The following is a 20,292-nucleotide window of genomic DNA, read 5'->3' on the forward strand; positions in this document are numbered from 1 at the left end:
TGCCACCACGTGCACTGGTAAACAGGGAGCAGGCGAGAGAGAGCGAGGTGTGTAGGGGTCGACCAAAGGTTAAACCCCCGGCCCCCCACCGTGACCGGAGACTAACACCCCTGACCTCCCACTCATCCCTAAGGCCCATTAAGATCCTTCAGAAGGTTCTGGGACGGGGGGGGGGGGGGGGTCAGGAGGGGAGGGGTGATCTCGACCTGGGGATAAAAGGCCGGCCCTCTGGACGGACCGGGCAGTGTTCACCAACTCAAGCCTGAGGACATCCGAAGACCTGAAGACTGGAACAGTACCCGGGGACCCTCAACCGAGGCTCTTGTTAGAGCCGGGTTGTAGCGGACCCGAGGTGAGCTCAGACACTCTGGGACCTTCCCCCAGCTCTAGCCAGAGCCGGGTTGTAGCGGACCAGAGGTGAGCTCTAGTACCCTGGCTGGGACGGGTCGTCCAGTCTTCCCTTAACGCCGGGCTAAGGGACCCGTGGGTGGCAGAGCCCGGAGTGTGCAGGCTGCGATAGAAACGAGGCTGTCACTCCCGTAGGCTATCGGTTGGAAGGGGTCGTACCCCTTCGTGTTTCAGTCGTGTGTAGAGCCGAGTTCGAAAGAGTTATAATAAACGTGTTGCCTCAACCAGACGTCCCCGTGTGGTTAGTTAAGGACACAACACTTATATAAAAGAGTATAGCCAGTGGGTTTTCAAAGTACCTTCGTTTTACAGAAATCAATTTCGCGTGAGCCCACCGCATTGAAACAATGCTCAGCTGAGCGAGGCGAGCCCCGGGAGGGGGGGGGGGCTCACCTCATCTTTGTCACGTGCCGTAGCTCACGTGACATCTGCCGCGACAATGTCTGGATGTTTTCGCCTGAGAACGATCGCTCGTGTTGCGATCGAAACGTCGTGATTTATTTATTATTATTTTATTTGTTCTACCTACGTGACTTTACTGAAAGAACCAAAGAGGATGAAAGACGTCTTGTCTGCTGATCTTGTTCATATCCGTGTACATCGATATCCCACATTGCTTACACGTTCACACCACACACAATGAAATAAATAGAAACTAGAACGACTTCTGGGGATGCGCAAATATCGAGGAAACTTTCAATGGAGCGAGTTCAGTTAGTTCGATTCAACATCCTTCTGCCCGTCTGTGTCTCTGTTCGCCTCTGTGTGTTTCTCTCTGCATGTGTCTATGTCGTCTCTGTGTTCCTCTTGTCTGTGTCTGTCCACTTGTCTTGTCTGTGTGTGTTTGTCTATCAGCGTCTGTCCAACCGGAGTCAACGACTGTCAGTAGCAGCAGGCTCCCGTTCAACTCCCACTGCTACACGCCACTCAAACTTGCTCCCAACACACAAAGACAAACATCTCCCGTGTAGACTGGACAGAATGTCAGGGCAAGTGCTGTTAGCGAGCACCTAACACAAACACAAAGATCCCCCGTATAGCCTGCACAGAATGTTGGGGCAAGTGCTGTTAGTGAGCATCTAAGACAAAGACCCCCCATATAGCCTGGACAGACTGTAGGGACAAGTGCTGTTAGCGAGCACCTAACACAAACAGAAAGATCCCCCATATAGCCTTAACAGTTTCATTTCATTTTCATGTGTTTGGTATAGCCCTGTGAGCCATTCGGCTCTTGAATCGGGTGCAACCGCAACAAATAAAAAACATGAACTAGAAAACATCTCAAAGTGACTATGCGCAAACAGAAAAATCCATGGAAAAACTGCAAAGTCTTCCAGAAAAAAGCACCGTACACCAACGCTGTGCAAAAATCCCAGTGGGATGCCAGTCAAACAACAACAACAACAACCACAAGACAACTTAGATTAAAGCCATCATTCTAACTCCGTACTACAACAAACATGGCTAAACCAAAAATATTTTTGAAATCACCAAAATAAAGCCATAAGCAATGTAACAGTGATCATAGGAACTGTGACCGAAATTTCACAATAAACGACAAAAAACATGTTCCACCAAATTTCTATTTAAAGCTTTCGTGACTGCAGGGATTCATCTTCTTGGTTTTTTCGGTAAAGTCACGTAGAATGGAAATAATAAAAGAATAAAAATAATAAAATAATTCTCACGACGTTTCGGCCACAACGCAAGCAGCCGTCCTCAGGCGAAGAACAGGTCTGTCAGAAAGACAGCGTCTGAATGAACACCACCAGGCTTGGCAGCGTATATTTAAGCTGGGTTGGAGGGGGAAGAGCGCCTTGACAAAGGAATTCGCATATCAAGAGGGATTTAGCATATTCATGGTAAATGCAGGTATGTGATTAGTACTACTTATGCCCGTGCATTATGCAGGATTATCAGCATCAAAGGGAGGGGATATGAGAAATGCAGGTATGTGATTAGTACTACTTATGCCCGTGCTTTATGCAGGACCAGCATCATCAAAGGGAGGGGATGGGGGTAGCATTAACAAAGGGAAGGAATGTTAATAGTATGTAGCTGCAGTTAATAAACAACCACGTAAAAAACTAAAGTATAAACGACATAGTATCATCAGTATACTAAATATACTCTCCAATAAGCTGAGCTACTAAAAGTAAGTAATACATTACAATTCTACGTCGCAAAAATATAATATGCTTCCAGCTAAACTTTTTTCTCTTACATCACACGGGTCTACCCCGTACTATATACTACCATAGACAAACTCAACATTAAATTATATACTGTATTACTATACACCACTCTATACCTTCGACTATAATATTACCCTAAGTATTATTCTACCCACTGCTGTATATTCACTATACATTTACGATACTGTATATTACCTTATACATTGTATTAAACATTACAATTTTATACTATTTATACAATCTGCTATACTCTATACCATTGACCGTCGCGTGAAAGATACTAAGAGGAAGCAACGAAATATGTCAATGCCAGTGAGTGGACTGCGGTCTTTTTTACGTGGTTGTTTAGTAACTGCAGCTACATACTATTAACATTCCATCCCTTTGTTAATGCTACCCCCATCCCCTCCCTTTGATGCTGCTGGTCCTGCATAATGCACGGACATAATATGACTTTGAAACCCCCCGCCCACCTCCTACGCATTTACCATATGTATGCTTAAATCCTCTTGATATGCAAATTATTTTGTCAAGGTGCTCTTCTTCCAACCTCCCCCCCTCCAACCCAGCTTAAATATACGCTCCAAGCTTGGTGGTGTTTCGTTCTTCACCTGAGGACGGCTGCTTGCGTTGTGGCTGAATTTTAATTATGTTTTATTTTTATTATTTTATTACTTCCCTTCTACGTGACTTTACCAAAAGAACCAAGAAGATAAATCCCTGCAGTCACGAAAGCTTTAAATCGAAATTTAATGCGATTCTTGCCCTGTACCCCCCACAGTTCACATATCCGACCCCTGGATCGATTTAACAGATAATTTACATACATCTTAAACAACTACGCTGGTTTGGTCGTCTGCGTGCGTATCTGGACGTTAATTTATTTACGGGCCCGCCCAAACAGCTCGCTCTGATTCGATGAAAATAAAACAGTCGGCAAAAAGCCACAGCTCACTTTGATTCGATAAAAATAAATAATTAACACGCCCGGAAGAGAGCGATAGCATAGGTTTGGCAAGGTCTGCGCTGCAGTGCTGCAGTGCACTGTGGGCGCAGACCCTGCGCTGTGAGTGTGGTGTGTATGCAAGTGTGCGAATGGTAGTTACGCTAATATTACGCTTATTTATGTAAAAAATGGGTGCTGCGTGCTGCGATTAGTGGAGTCCCCAAACAACTTTACCTTACGAGTAGGCAGGGGTCGCTATACAGTAAGTCTTAGCGGACTGAGCTGGCAGCTTCACCTGCCGGGACCACGGCCAGTTGCGTAGCGCCCCCCTACAGTTTCGCCCATGGGTCAGTACCCTCATGGGGCAACCCAGCTGACTGTTTGATGGGTACAATGGGTACTTTTCGGTTTATCCGGCTTATTACCATTATTATGTATTGACGTTGATCACGTCTCCATGGACGGCTTGCTGTCTACTTCGGTTGTGTAATTCAGATGTTGTGCATGCTGCTGCTGGTAAGGGCATGTGTTGCATAATATGCAGCATGTGTCCGCGTATCATGTTTGGCACAGATGCAGTTGGCGTTACTGTACATTTATCATGTTTTGGAGTGCCAATCCCATGCACTTTGAAATTTAATAAACTGTCAAAAAAGGTTGCAGCCCGGCCCCCGCTGCTGTCACTCTCTGGCCGTTGCACAAGCCATATCGGAATTTGCGACATGCTAAAACAATCAGTACAGTGTGACACCACCCGGGTAACTCCCGGGATGAAAATGGCCATTGGAAAGTGATCGCTTTATTGAGATGATTATGGTACTACCACAGGGTATTGTCAACGGTTCAGGAGGAGGAGAGGTCTGGATTTGTAAGTCTCACAGTACCGGTAAGAAGCGCCGGGTGGGGGATGCCCTCCACTGGGGTACAAATTCTGTCATTAGTATACGATCATGCAATGTTTCTATCTGCAAGCTGTCATAACTGAAACGATCCCCGTTATTGTTCGATTGAGAAATGGAGTGACCCACACCTCTGATACCATATGTGAGGAACCCAAAAATCTGATGCATGCGTAAAACACCCACAATGGGAATACGTAAACGTAAAAACACCAACAAAATACATTTTAATATAAGAAAAAAATAGGTGGCCTCATAACGGATTTGTCTGTGTGTGTACATACAGACGGAGGATGCAGGGGATAACCTGTGTGCGATCGGAACGGTGCAATTTCTGACCAATGTCACTGTGGATGGCGCACACGCTGACGCACACCGGAGCTGTGTCTTTGCCATGCAAGGGCAAGGTGGATGGTGGAGCGCATATGGATGGTGCGTTACGAATAAAATTAAACAAAACAAACCGCTGGAAGCAGCCATGCGAGCAGGCTACCCTGAGAGCGATCGCGAATGGGTTGCGTGTCTGGAAGAAGCCTCGCTGTTTCAGATGCCGTACCAGCTTCGTCAACTCTTCGCTACCATTCTGCTGTATTCCATGCCAGCAGATACCAAGGCTCTCTGGGATAAATTCTACGACGAATTGGCTCGCGATTACGAGTACCAGTACCGCCAGCTGACCAACAAAGAAGAAATGCTAAATCCTCTTGGTTCTTTCGCTAAAGTCACGTACAAGGGAAGCAATACAATAAAAAAAATTAAACATAATAAAATAATTCTCACGACGTTTCGGCCACAACGCAAGCCGCCGTCCTCAGGTGAAAACCAGGTCTGTCGAGGCGACAGCGTCTGAATGAAACAGCACACGTGCTTGGAGCATATATATAAGCTGGGTTGGAAGGGGGGGAAAGGGCGCCTTGACAAAAGAATTTGCATATCAAGAGCAATTTAGCATATTTATGGGAATTGCAGGTATGTGATTACTACTACTTATGCCCGTGCGTTATGCAGGATTAAGAGCATCAAAGGGAGGGGATATGGGAAAAGCAGGTATGTGATTAGTACTACTTATGCCCGTGCATTATGCAGGATTAGGAGCATCAAAGGGAGGGGATATGGGAAATGCAGGTATGTGATTAGTACTACTTATACCCGTGCATTATGCAGGATTAGCAGCATCAAAGAAAATAAAAAAAATGGTAAAGTTCAAGACCCTTCACAGCCTCCACGAGTTCCTCACGGCAGGTGGGATGGCTCTGTCGGACTTTGACGACCTCCCGCAGCTTTCCGAGTACCCACACTTGGTCTTGGACTCGCTGCTTGAGAACAACCATATCTGCGAATTGGACACGAAGGACTTCCCATTTCGACTTCGGCGCAAACAGTTCCCCATTGTCCCAGCATTCGCGATGACCATCAACAAGGCGCAAGGGCAAACTGTTCACAACCTGCGATTATATCTACCAACGCCATGCTTCTCGCACGGCCAACTGTACGTGGCACCATCGCGAGTCACGGCAAGATCCAACATCAAGGCGCCTATTGAGGGACCTGACGACGAGGAGGAAGACAGAGTGTACACGAAGAATATCGTGTATCGCCAGATATTTCAATAAGTTGCTTTCTATATTTGAATAAGTTGCATTCTTTAATATTGTCGAGTGAGCGTCTCATAAAAATGCATATAACCTCACAAAAATAAACATAAAACAATCACCAAAACATGTCTATTGTGTCCAGCCACTTTCAACTCCCCACCAACAAAGCACATAGACACCGCCCGCGAAGCGGGCGGCGACTGCTAGTATGTATAGAGTGCGATTTAATACTTCTAATGAGATTAAAATATCGTACCTCCGTTTATGGTGGTATAAATTATTAAACCAGTTGATAGTTTATAGACGTTTAATGTTCAGTGTTATTGTTTATAGTGTTATCAGTTTACGTGTTTTTAAGTACAGGTGATCCCTGGTATACTTCGGTATTCTGGACTTGAACGTTGCAAAACAATTCCTAACGAAGACATTTCCCCACCAGAGCGCAAGCAGCTAATGAAAAGAACACCGGCGGCAGCACGTGCTTCCATGGTTGGTCAGGGAGAGGGCATGGTTGTATTGCCCACAGGTGCCATCGGGTATGTCCGCCCATGGCCGGTTCCGGTCGAGGTCATCGAGGTGGGTGATGTAAAGACAGTGCGTCTACTAAGCGACAAGTGGTGACAAAAGGATAGAGAGATTTCGAGAAGGGAAGGCGGGACCAAGTGTAGACGGAGGTTCATGCTGAGAATAAGAGAGGGGGAGAAACGAGGTTCGGGGCTGTGTTGGCCAGGATTCGGGTCGAGGCTGGTTGCCGTCTCGTCGTCATCGTTGCTATATTTTGACGCCTGGGTCCCAAGCCGCGTTAAAAGCTAAATAAAAGAACCCTCTGTAGTCTGAGTCTGGAGTCATTACAATTTTAAGGATTCATAATTGCACTGGCTTATATTGGGTTTGTTCGATTATTTATATATTCATACTGAATATTGCTATTTGATGCCATTGAGATGGAACATTCATCCAGCAGTGGACAGCTTAATCCTAATACCACCAAAGTGTTATTCAAATAATGTAATCCCATCCTGATCCTGCACCTTCATGTTTCACATTTCCCACCATTGGTTTGCACGTGCATATTACATACATACATGTTACATGCATACATACTACATACAGACATATCTCATGCATACATATTACATACAGACATGTTACATACTGACGAGCAAAGTGTGATTCCTAGAGGACCACGGTGTGAAGCTAAGAATTCGAATGAGATTCGATTATCACACTTCAATGTATGGTGTTCTAATCTGTAAAACTAGTTTATGATGTCTTTTTATAGCATAATATATCGCTCATAGCTTATATTGTTAAAGTTCACAACATTATAGTTTACTATAACACTAGTTTAGTGTTATTTTAAAGCGTTACAATGTATAGCTCATAGTTTAAAGGTTATATACAATGTGAGTTTAAAATCTGAGAGTTTGTGGACGTGCCCTGTTCTCGTGGGACCCGACACGGATTTGGAAATAATTGCTATGATGATATCTGAGCTGAGCGACTAATGTTTACTTTGTTTAATCATAACTGTGTGTAGGTAAGTGCCATCGGGGCTTAGTGAATACTACTCATGAATGAACTCATTCTTCTTTCGGATAGAAATTTGAAATCGTGTTGGTAGAACAAGTCGCTTTCCTTTTCTAGACGAATTGTTATCTTCAAGTGCGTCCGTAAATAAACTGCTAAAATACACAGCATAGGGAAGGCTGCCTTGTTGGGGAGATGTAGCTTGGCTATGTCGCTGTGGCCGGGTGATGACACGGATTCTGAAACAATGGAGTTAAACACTCGCTGCCTGGCCCCGTCGACAGCAGCAAAGGCTGTCATATACCGGCCCATTTACGAGTTGGCTGTATAATGTGTATAGTTGAAGGTGCTAGGTGTTGTCTTCTTCTAACAGCTACTAACGTGCGTGTGTTGTCTGTTTTTAGGATTTGTCCATTGATGTTGTTCTTTTTATTGCGGCGTTATTTTGTTGAGTTCTGTCACTTGAGTGTTACATTTGCAGAGTGCGATTATTATACAACCACACTGTGATTATAATGCTTCTAATGATATTATACCTTACTTCCGTTTATATGGTTATCAATTAAAACACTAGTTTGTAATCGTTTAATGTTTAGTTTTATCGTTTATAGTATTACAGTTTACATGTTATAGAGTACAGTTTATCCCCGACATACTTCGGGATTAGGGACTGGTACGTTGATGAACGATTAACTACGGGGCCCTTTCCCCTCAAGGAACACGTGTTAATCGGGTAGACAGCCAAGATGATGCCGGTGAAGGGGACACTTGTGTGACGGAGATCCTCCACCTGAAACTCGCTTAACATGTTTTTGCTAGGAACATTATAAAATATAGAACGGACAAACATTTGTTAAAAATACGTTTTTATTTATCTGCAATCATTTTTACGTCAAAACTCGAAGGGAATATTTATTACATTTCCAGTACAATCCAAACCATTTCCGTTCCAGGAATACCAAAGCGTTAAAGTATCATTCCCCATGATTTCCGTATTAGTTCACCACATTTGTTCACTGTGCGTCTATGTTGAAGTCAAGGCCATATATCCAACGAACGCGTCATCAATGTACATCCTGAAATCGGTTATCTAAAGTCGATTAATACCAATAAAAAAAAGCTATATACTTGAAAAAAACCCGTTTAAAATGTTGAGTAAAGATGTACCTACAGACGCATTCCAACTTTAGCTCAACAGGGACACCTAACGACTACAATTGAACCCTCTCACAACCAGTGCTCATCACACCACTTCGGCAAGTAATCCCATAACATTACAAACCACCACTGTGCACGTCATTAAACTCTCACAAAAACTGTAAAACTAAAATTACACACAAAAGTACTCGATACGGCTTAATAGGTATAACCACATGACATATATTTTTTCAGTCACCCCGAGCTCTCTGGTTGATCCTCGAGCCACTCCATTACATCCAGCCATCTCTCAGGATCCAATTGCATGGGATCGAAGGTGGAAACTTCTTCAGGACTCATTGCAACACCTTGAATTTCAGCTTTTGATTTCAGTTTCCTATCATTGTGGACCTTCTGATGCCTGTAAAGAGTTGACGACTGTGAAAATGCCTTCCCACACGCAGGGCACAGGAATGGCTTCTCGCCCGTGTGTGTTCTCTGGTGACTCTGAAGTTGTGATGACTGTGCAAATGTCTTCCCACAAACATGGCACAGGAATGGCTTCTCGCCCGTATGTGTTCTCTGATGGTCTTGAAGAGTTGACGAGTGTGCAAATGCCTTCCCACACACAGAGCACAAGAATGGCTTCTCACCCGTGTGTGTTCTCTGGTGTCTCTTAAGATATGATGGCCATGAAAATGACTTCCCACACACAGAGCAATTGAATGGCTTCTTGCATCCGTGTGCGTGGGGCTGTGGAGAGCGTCTCTGCTCCATGTGAGCGTAGTAACAGCAGCGGTGTTATCGAGTCAAAGGTACGCTATCGGCACAAGGATGTTTAGCGTTGAGTTTTGGATTTTGTTAACTGGTAAAACAAGAACGACACTCGCGTCTAACCGAGATGCAAAAAAATCCCGCTAATTTGTCGTCGAACACGTTTAAGAGTTTCTCGCGAAAATAGACACTTGGAGATTCACGGTATATCGATGTCTGTAACCCCTCTGAAGATGTCGCCACGAACTCTCCCGACGCAAAGTCGCCTAACTGTCGACAGCAATTGTGCTCGCCAGGCTGCGTTGTCTCGCGGTTGAAGGGCGATCAGCAGAGCGACGAGTCGAGCGTCCAACCTCATCAAGTTTCCTCTCGAAATGGCATTGAGCTCTGCTTCTGAGCCGCCTTATAACTCCCCCCCTAGGATCCAATCCTTTGTCTTTCAGGATATTTGCATTCGATTGTTAATTTTGGAAGGCACAATCCGCATGTCTATTAACATACCGAAGAGTAATGTGCCCATTGTGCTTCATGCATGAATATGTAAGTGCATCTCAGTGTGTAATTGTGCGCTTATTTTGAATAAATGGAAAAACTTCGTCCTAGATTTAAAGTGAATGCAGAGAAATTAGCATGTAACTTTATAAAAGTGTAATAAAGGACTCGACCCTGGTTCTGTCTCCGTGTCCTTTATTTGGGTTCGCGTTCTCTTCCCACACGGCTGTCTCACTCTCAGGCCCTCCGCTCGTCGCCGACGCTGCTGCCGCACCCGTCGCCACCAATAGCCTCTTTGCTGGTCTCCTCGTGTCGCTCCCGTAGCCCTTTTGCTCTGCAGCCCCAGGCTGCTGTAGCCCCTAGCAGCCTCGCTGCTGTTTCCCACACGCAGCCCCTCTGCTGCACTCGCTGCTCCCAGCTTTCGTCCTCCGTGGCCTCACCCTCGTCCAGTCTCCAACCAACTCTCTTCCATCCCGCTGGCTGGCGCTGTCACCGATCCCCTCAGCCACAAGGCTGAGGGCACGGCGACCACCCAACGTGGTCTCCACTCTTCCCTTACCCGACTGGCCCCGATCTCTTCCTGTCTCACCGCTATACCATCTCCCTCTCACGTGACCCTGACTCCACCCCACATGACGTCACATCCGCCAAGCCGTTTACGCCCGCATTACACCACCCTCCCCCGTAGAGAAAATTCCAGCCGTCCTCGGCTGAAACAGAACACACAACCAGGAGTCCCCCAGACACAATAGACCTTATAACAACAACAACAAGTAACAAAAGGGGAAGGATCAGGAACCGGAACAGAACAACAAGAATAATAATAGCACAAAGCACAACAACGGCCACCAACACGCAAAAATGGCACACGCGCACAACCCAGAAATGTGGTGTCTCAAAGCGTGTCCATGTTGTTGTTCCATCCGCTCGGCTCAAGTCCAACATCAAAGAGCAAGTGGTAGAGCAGAATGACGAACGGCGCTCAATTGCTCCTTCAAGTCCTCATCCAGCTAGCACACCAGGTAACACCCAGTGCGACGGGAGCTGAAGAATCTGTGACGAGAAGGAGAATCCAATCCCCTGAGGCACAGCACAACAACGCACATCCGCATGTCGTACACGACAGCCACCCGGCCTCAGGGTAGTGGAGATGATGTAAATCCGGCCCGCTTAAAAAAAAAAACCCCAATAATTACCCAAATTAACCGCGATCGATGCCCCAGTATTTACATTTTAACAACAATATTATTTACACGTGACAACAACAACAAAAAAAAATTCTGCTCTTACCCACTAGCAGTCCTCCCTTGAGGACCAGCACAGACCTCAGACGTACACAGCATGTACCCACAGTCACTCTCAACAAACCAACAAAACGCCTAATCGCACACCCTCGCGTGGAGAGAGCCACGCTCCCCAGCGGTAACGTTTAACTCGCCGTAACCCTCACCGTGGTCGTCAACCCACAGCAACATCCATTTACCATACTCTCGGCTAGTGCCATTTCGGGGATGAGCAGCACTCGGCCATGCTCCTCCCTTACTATCCCATCAGCGATGGACACACACCAGCCTCGTATAGTCTGATGCTTTATAGTCCAGGGAAGGTTCATCCCCCGGCAATGCCAGACCCCATTGACTCCCCCCACGGGGCAATGTTCTCTTATAGAGACAATAACACCCTAACCCAGATCCCGTGAGCCCCCGGCACACCAGGTTCAGTCTGCCACCGCACAACTGAACCATGACTCCCCGAGTCATATGAGCACATGGCCCATTAGTTTAAGACATACCACGGAGGTTTCGCCTCCGGGCTGTCAGGTCAGCCATCGGCCGATGTGACCACAACTCGTGCATCACCCAATCAACAATGGCAGGCATAACAGATGGAATATTTGCCCCACCGCGGTTTTTCCCGCGCGCTCAAAATGGCGGCCCCCTTCGCCCAGCGCGTTCGCGCAATATCTCGCGCGCACTCAAAATGGCGGCCCTTTCCGCAAAGCGCATCGTCGCCATACCCCGCGTGCGCGCAAAATGGCGGCCCAACGTGCGAACACGTGGCCAGTTTTCTCCATTCGTGCACCCCAGCTTCCCTTTGCTGGGGGTCACAAAATGCATCCCCCGTCTTATTGTAACAACCCCAACAACGATAGACGCACAGCCCCAGCTTGCTGCGCGCAGCAGTCATATCGGGGAATTTTTAACCAATATTTTACCAACCACATTGGTTACACAACCCAACTCGCAAAGCAACTCGTGGCTGCATGCGATCAACCGAATACGCGACGCCACTTGGCGCCCATTTACGATCCCATTAGCATTAACATCTGAGCCACCCACAACGGCGTCATCGCGCACCCTCATTTTCAAAAAGCTCAATTACCCCTATAATATACACGCAAGCTCGTGTGCACAACACCCATACAACCAAATTTTAGGGTCCCCATCTATAATATACACGTAATCTCGTGTGCACAACAACCATACAACCAAATTTTTGGGTTCCCCTCGAATTTGTTACCAATTCCCAAAGAGGTACACACAAATAATAACAATCCCCAACAGTCAACCAATGCATTGCACCCCATAACCGTACAGAACGGTGTAACAGCACATACAGTCAGCATATCGCGATCACACGCGTACATTTAAGCACAATAGCAAGCAGATCTGCAGGCAACCAACACACCATTAATCCTGTCGTAACTTTGCAGCAACAACACAACATTCTCTCTCTTGCAACAACCACATCGCACATAGCACCTCGCAGCACAAGACACCAAAAAAAAAATTTTTTTTTCCAATTAAGCCCATCGCACAAGGTAACCCACGAGATAATACAGCGCAAGATACCCGACGCTCCCGAGTTAATAATTAACTTCGCCATCAAGATAACAACTCCACGCCGCAGCGCACACACACAATTTGACACTCAGCAAATACAGCAGACTCTCCGTCCATTCTCAACACACGCACACACTTATATTGATACCAAGCAACAAGCAGATAGCGCGTTCATCGTTATTACACACACATACACACAGTCCGAACCGCGCTCCGCACAATCGAGTCATGAGAGAAAAAACACAATCGCCCCCCGGCCCTCGAAAGATGGGTGAGGTGTGTGTTAAGGCCGGGTGCGTATCGTTACGACTCGCCCGGGGCTGCAGCAAGAAGAGGACGGCAGGGTGGCAACTTGAGACGCCTCGCAGAACTCGTTCGGCGACTTGACTGCTCCGTTGTCACGCACCCGAGCCAGGACGGGAAGCTCCCGCCCCAGCAGCCGCAGCATCGTCGTCCTCTCCTCGCAGCTCGTCCTCGCGCAGCAGCTCACTGCAGGCTGCTCTCCCCGAGGCACCTCCAGATGGCAGCGCAAAGTTGCGTCACCGCCGCGATGTTGAAATGGCGGCGTCTCCCCGTCGCGGTGAAGACAAGATGGCGGCTTCCCGCCGTTTCTCCCCTGCCACGCCCAAGATGGCGTCTTCGTGCCACGTGGCAGATGGCGCTGGCAGCGCAGGAAAGGCGGAGGCTTGCGGATCACCACCGGGCCTCCCCGACGCCGTCCTCGGCGTGGTGAACTCACACAGTTGCGCCAGCACGATTTTCAAGGTCTCCATCTGCGCCGCCATCTGTCTCCATCGTAAGTTGGCGTCCTCCGGCACAGACAGGTCCACCAACGCGGCGACACCTTGCTCACCCGGACCCGTACTCGTTCCAGCACGGATCTCCTCTTCCATCGCAGGCAGGTCCACCGTCTGAGGAAGGTCGTCGTCGTCTGATGATGTAGCAGATGATGGCGCAGGAATATTCTTTTTTTTTCTTCTCTCAGTTGTTTTGAGATGCCGTTTCACTTCTGACACCAGTGTAATAAAGGACTCGACCCTGGTTCTGTCTCCGTGTCCTTTATTTGGGTTCGCGTTCTCTTCCCACAAGGCTGTCTCACTCTCAGGCCCTCCGCTCGTCGCCGACGCTGCTGCCGCACCCGTCGCCACCAATAGCCTCTTTGCTGGTCTCCTCGTGTCGCTCCCGTAGCCCTTTTGCTCTGCAGCCCCAGGCTGCTGTAGCCCCTAGCAGCCTCGCTGCTGTTTCCCACACGCAGCCCCTCTGCTGCACTCGCTGCTCCCAGCTTTCGTCCTCCGTGGCCTCACCCTCGTCCAGTCTCCAACCAACTCTCTTCCATCCCGCTGGCTGGCGCTGTCACCGATCCCCTCAGCCACAAGGCTGAGGGGACGGCGACCACCCAACGTGGTCTCCACTCTTCCCTTACCCGACTGGCCCCGATCTCTTCCTGTCTCACCGCTATACCATCTCCCTCTCACGTGACTCTGACTCCTCCCCACATGACGTCACATCCGCCAAGCCGTTTACGCCCGCATTACAAAAGGAAGAGAGCGGCCTTCTCGACGAGGGAGTGAAACCCAATGGGTAATATTCTTTTACAGCGTTACAATGGATAGGTTGTAGTTCATAGGTTATACTATTATGTTTCACTATGACAGAGCTTAACATGTGAGAGTATACAATATCAGAGTTGATCAAATGCGAGCAGGCTACCTTGAGAGCGATCGCGAATGGGTTGCGTGTCTAGAAGAAGCCTCATTCTTTCAGATGCCGTACCAGCTTTCGTCAACTCTTCGCTACGATTCTGCTGTATTCCATGCCAGCAGATACGAAGGATCTCCGGGATAAATTCTACGACGAATTGGCTCGCGATTACGAGTACCAGTACCGCGAGCTGACCAACAAAGAACAAATGGTAAAGTTCAAGACCCTTCACAGCCTCCACGAGTTCCTCACGGCAGGTGGGATGGCTCTGTCGGACTTTGACGACCTCCCGCAGCTTTCCGAGTACCCACACTTGGTCTTGGACTCACTGCTTGCGAAGAACCATATCCGCCGCGAATTGGAAGGATATGATAGAAACGAGCTACAATACATCGTAGAAGATGCTGACAGACTCAACACGAACCAGACAGAAATCTACGACGAAATTGTTGGCTCAGTCGAAGACAGTCAACCCGATCAAAAGCTGTTCTTCATCGATGGTCCGGGCGGCACGGGGAAGTCCACGCTGCTCAACCATGTGCTGGCGAAGATACGTCTTCAAGGCAAGATTGCGATTACTGTTGCTTCCAGCGGCATTGCCTCGCTGCTGCTTCCAGGCGGCCGTACCGCGCATTCCACGTTCAAGATCCCGTTGAAACCGACGAACATATCCACATGCTTCATTCGAAAACAGTCCAAGCTCAAAGCATTTATCAAGGAGGCAAGTCTTATCGTTTGGGATGAAGCCCCAATGACGCACCGGTTTGCGTCTGAAGCGGTGGATCGCACGCTTCGCGATATTTTGGACAATCTGTATGAACCGCTTGGAGGCAAAGTGGTTGTCCTGTCCGGTGACTTTCGACAGATTCTTCCAGTTGTCAAGAAAGGAACACCAGCTGATACTGTGGATGCGTGTTTCAAGTCGTCCGACCTGTGGTCCCACATCAAGCAAGTTCATCTGACTGTGAAGATGAGAGTCCAGTGTGCAGAGAACAAAGAATCAGCCGCAGAACTTGCTGCCTTTTCAGATTTTCTTTTGAAAGTCGGAGAGGGTAGGCATGAAGTTGATCCAGACCTCGGTCCGGATTGCATCAAGATTCCGCGTGCCATGGTGATCGACAATCCTCAATACGACCCAGACATCGACGGAGATGAGGACGGCAATCATCTGCCCGTTTCACTCGGGTTGAAGAGGATTGTCGATGCCATGTACAGTGCAAATGAATTGAATTACCCTACGGTGGCAACGAACGACTACTTCGCTCGCCGCACTATTCTGACGCCAACCAACGCCGCTGTGCAGCGAGTAAATGAGGATGTCGCGGATCGCCTCAGAGAAGCTCCACAAGTGTACCTGTCTACAGATTCGGTTGAGGACGACGAGAGAGCAGGGTCAGCATTCTTTGAGACAGAGGTCCTCAACTTGGTGAACATCAACGGGGTTCCCCCACACAAGTTGATCCTCAACAAAGGCATCCCAGTGATGATGATGCGCAACTTGAACCCGGACGCTGGCCTGTGCAACCGAACACGGCTTCGCATCGTGCAAATGAAGCCACCCGTCATTCGCGCGACTATCATGACATGAACCCATAACGGTAAGGAGGTGTTGATCCCTCGGATCATCTTCATCAGCGACGACAACACGAAGGACTTCCCATTCTGACTTCGGCGCAAACAGTTCCCCATTGTCCCAGCCTTCGCAATGACCATCAACAAGGCGCAAGGGCAAACTGTTCACAACCTGGGATTATATCTACCAACGCCATGCTTCTCGCACGGCCAACTGTACGTGGCACCATCGCGAGTCACGGCAAGATCCAACATCAAGGCGCTTATTGAGAAACCTGACGACGAGGAGGAAGACGGAGTGTACACGAAGAATATCGTGTATGGCCAGATATTTCAATAAGTTGCATTCTATAATATTGTCGATTGAGCGTCTCATAAAAATGCATTTAACCTCACAAAAATAAACATAAAACATATTCTTAGGTTTTTTCGGTAAAGTCACGTAGGTAAAACATTAAAATTAATAAAAGTAAAATAAAATAAAAATCACCATGTTTCGGAGGCAACACAAGCTTCCGTCTTTAGGTGGAACCGTCACAGCCACGACAGCTGTATCAAGTAAATGAGAGATTGCAAGAGCTACCACTCCGTATATATAATGGTTGGAGAGGGGGGAAGGGCCAAGTACGGCACACTTTTTATTCATATGGTAAGGTGAGGCTTAAGAGGGTGAACCTTTGTTATGGAGAGGTACAGTTTGTGACTAAACCTGTAATAGTTGTCTGTCAAATAAGATTGGCCAAATAAGTGTAGTTGCATGGTTAATCACATCTTCTTCTTGGTTCTTTCGGTAAAGTCACGTAGAAGGGAAGTAATAAAATAATAAAAATAAAACATAATAAAACAATTCTCACGACGTTTCGGCCACAACGCAAGCAGCCGTCCTCAGGTGAAAACCAGGTCCGTCGAGGCGACAGAGTCTGAATGAAACAGCACACGAGCTTGGAGCATATATATAAGCTGGGCGCATTGACAAAGGAATTTGCATATCAAAATGAATTTAGCATATTTATGGGAAATGCAGGAATGTGATTAGTACTGCATATGCATGTGCATTATGCAGGATTAACAGCATCAAAGGGAGCTGCAGTTACTGCTGCTGCAGCAGTTGCTGCTGCTGCTGCAGTTTCTGCTGCTGCTGCAGTTGCTGCTGCTGCTGCAGTTGCTGCTGCTGCTGCAGTTGCTGCTGCTGCTGCAGCAGTAACTGCAGCTCCCTTTGATGCTGTTAATCCTGCATAATGCACATGCATATGCAGTACTAATCACATTCCTGCATTTCCCATAAATATGCTAAATTCCTTTTGATATGCAAATTCCTTTGTCAATGCGCCCAGCTTATATATATGCTCCAAGCTCGTGTGCTGTTTCATTCAGACTCTGTCGCCTCGACGGACCTGGTTTTCACCTGAGGACGGCTGCTTGCGTTGTGGCCGAAACGTCGTGAGAATTGTTTTATTATGTTTTATTTTTATTATTTTATTACTTCCCTTCTACGTGACTTTACCGAAAGAACCAAGAAGATGAATCCCTGCAGTCACGAAAGCTTTAAATCGAAATTTAATCACATCTTTCCAATGATTACTCCGTTTGTAACCATCATCACGGTTGAAATGATGTCTGTGTTTGTATATTTGTATGGCTTCGTGTACAAACCTTTGATGGTAGCCAGGAGGTTTGCAGAGAACCTTGGTCTCAGAAAAGACAATTTCATGAGAGCCCACCGAGTTGTAGCAATGATCGGCATCGGCCGAAAAATCAGTTCTGCCGTGTTTCAGATCTGACTTGTGCTCGCGGACACGATCAGAAACATGACGTTTCGTTTCTCCAATGTAGCAATCACCACAAATGCAACTCAATTTGTAGACTCCAGGATACTGTAAGTCAGGAACGACATCCTTCACAGATGGAATCAGATCACGGATTTTATGCACTGTACTGAATCGGACTTGGATCTTATGTTTGTCTTATTTGACAGACAACTATTACAGGTTATTGATAGACAGCCAGGCTTGTTTTACCATGCTTAGTTGTTTCTTTTTTCACACTATTGTTATGTAGGCCAGGCTTAGTCACAAACCGTACCTCTCCATAACAAAGGCTCACCCTCTTAAGCCTCACCTTACCATATGAATAAAAAGTGTGCCGTACTTGGCCCTTCCCCCCTCTCCAACCATTATATATACGGAGTGGTAGCTCTTGCAATCTCTCATTTATTTGATACAGCTGTCGTGGCTGTGACGGTTCCACCTAAAGACGGAAGCTTGTGTTGCCTCCGAAACGTCGTGATTTTTATTTTATTTTACTTTTATTAATTTTAATGTTTTACCTACGTGACTTTACCGAAAAAACCTAAGAATTTGAATCCTTGCAGTCACGAAAGCTTCAAATCTAGAAACATAAAACAATCACCAAAACATGTCTATTGTGTCCAGCCACTTTCAACTCCCCACCAACCAAGCATATACACACCGCCCGCGAAGCGGGCGGCGACTGCTAGTAAATGAATTATTAGAACAAAGTGAATGCTTGGGAGCTTATTGGCTCTCGCTCCTGGTTAGAGATCTACCCAACCCACAGGTCCATAAAGTCTGGCCACTCTTACCCTGCAAGTTGAACCTAGGAATTGAGTGTTCAACTTCTTTCTTGTCATTAAAGGTCTGTGACAAAAGGTGCATCTATTGGAGCAACATCGTCTCAAGCTTACACATCTCCCGGGTCTCCATTTGACTTTGTATTGTCTCGGAGGAAGTCCACCCACACCTCCACTTCCACAAACTGCTGTGAGTTGCCTCACTCTGCCTCGCAGTCAGAATTCTCCTCCTGCTTCACGTTGCCTCCATCGATGTGAAGGTCCGATTTTGGAGTTGAATCTTTATCTTCACATTTTACCTTCACTTCTTCACTCTTCACAATCACTTCTTCACTCTTCACCATCACTTCTTCACATTTCACCTCAATACCTTTAAAAGTGTCCAAGCTGGGATTTTCTTGTTTGATGAGGGATGGGCTCATTGCGGCACTTTGACTTTCACAAGCTGATTTCAGACTCCACTCCTTGTGGATCTTCTGATGCTTGTGTGTTCTCTGGTGTCTTTGAAGATTTGGTGAAAGTGCAAACGACTTCCCGCACAGAGTGCAGCTGAAGGGTTTCTCTCCCGTGTGTGTTCTCTGGTGTAGTACAAGATTAGCTGAATGTGAAAATGCCTTCCCACACACACTGCACTTGAAGGGTTTCTCTCCCGTGTGTGTTGTCTGGTGTTTGTTAAGAGCAGATGACTGTGCAAACGCCTTCCCACACACACTGCACCTGAAGGGTTTCTCTCCCGTGTGTGTTCTCTGGTGTGCTACAAGATTAGTTGACTGTGAAAATGCCTTCCCACACACACTGCACTTGAAGGGTTTCTCTCCCGTGTGTGTTCTCTGGTGTGCTACAAGAGTAGCTAACTGTGAAAATGCCTTCCCACACACACTGCACTTGAAGGGTTTCTCTCCCGTGTGTGTTCTCTGGTGTTTAACAAGAGTAGATGACTGTGCAAATGTTTTCCCACACACACTGCACTTGACGGGTTTCTCTGCCGTGTGAGTTCTCTGGTGCTGTGTCAAATGTTCAGTACGATCTGTGCTGTTGGCACGCAGGTCGCATTGTTGCCTTTTTGCACCGAGCCGCGCCGAGTGCCTTTGCTCCATCAGACCAATTCTGCAGAGGAAGCGACAGCTGCAGACAGAAAAATATATCCACACCATCTACACATCAGTATCAATGCATATATACAGTCACACGTGACTTACACGTCTATACTTATGCATATATTCATGATATAGTGAAAAAGTGTCCCAAATTCATCACACGGGCTGTTATGGCACACAATGAGAGGGCAAATGGTTATAAACATGCCTGGAAGCCCTAGTATCTTCAAAATGAATGTTAACCCAAAACTCCGAGCACACAATTTCGGCTGTCTGGCTACAAAAGGAATATTTATGAAAGCTAAATTCAGCTGACATAGCAAAGGATGTTGAAAATAATACTATTTGTGTTATGCACAAATGCATAAATTAATGTTCAATCGCAACTAAGAGGTGTGAAGCCAGGCACAGATGTCCTTCAATGCTGGGATGAAGTTCCGACTTCAGCTGCACATGTGCTGTGATAACTTCCTGACTCCAATCTTACAAAGACTTCCAGATGAAAACAAAAAT

General features: G+C 47.0%; 2 protein-coding genes across 2 annotated transcripts in view; both read right to left on the bottom strand.

Moving 5' to 3' along the window:
• The window catches only part of LOC133361327 (gastrula zinc finger protein XlCGF7.1-like), a 53,272-nt gene extending 38,448 nt beyond the window's left edge, over nucleotides 1–14,824 (bottom strand). The window contains exon 1 of the mRNA XM_061580261.1: nucleotides 9,132–14,824. Coding sequence (XP_061436245.1) covers nucleotides 9,132–9,487 — 356 coding nt within the window. The 5' untranslated portion in view covers nucleotides 9,488–14,824. The remainder of the gene's footprint in view (nucleotides 1–9,131) is intronic.
• LOC133361273 (zinc finger protein OZF-like) overlaps nucleotides 1–20,292 on the bottom strand; it is a 282,249-nt gene that overhangs the window by 254,760 nt on the left and 7,197 nt on the right. The gene's annotated exons all lie outside the window — the stretch shown is intronic.

Source organism: Lethenteron reissneri, chromosome 72 (assembly GCF_015708825.2).
Source record: "Lethenteron reissneri isolate LAM-NWPU_2019-01 chromosome 72, ASM1570882v1, whole genome shotgun sequence".
Classification (NCBI taxonomy): domain Eukaryota; kingdom Metazoa; phylum Chordata; class Hyperoartia; order Petromyzontiformes; family Petromyzontidae; genus Lethenteron; species Lethenteron reissneri.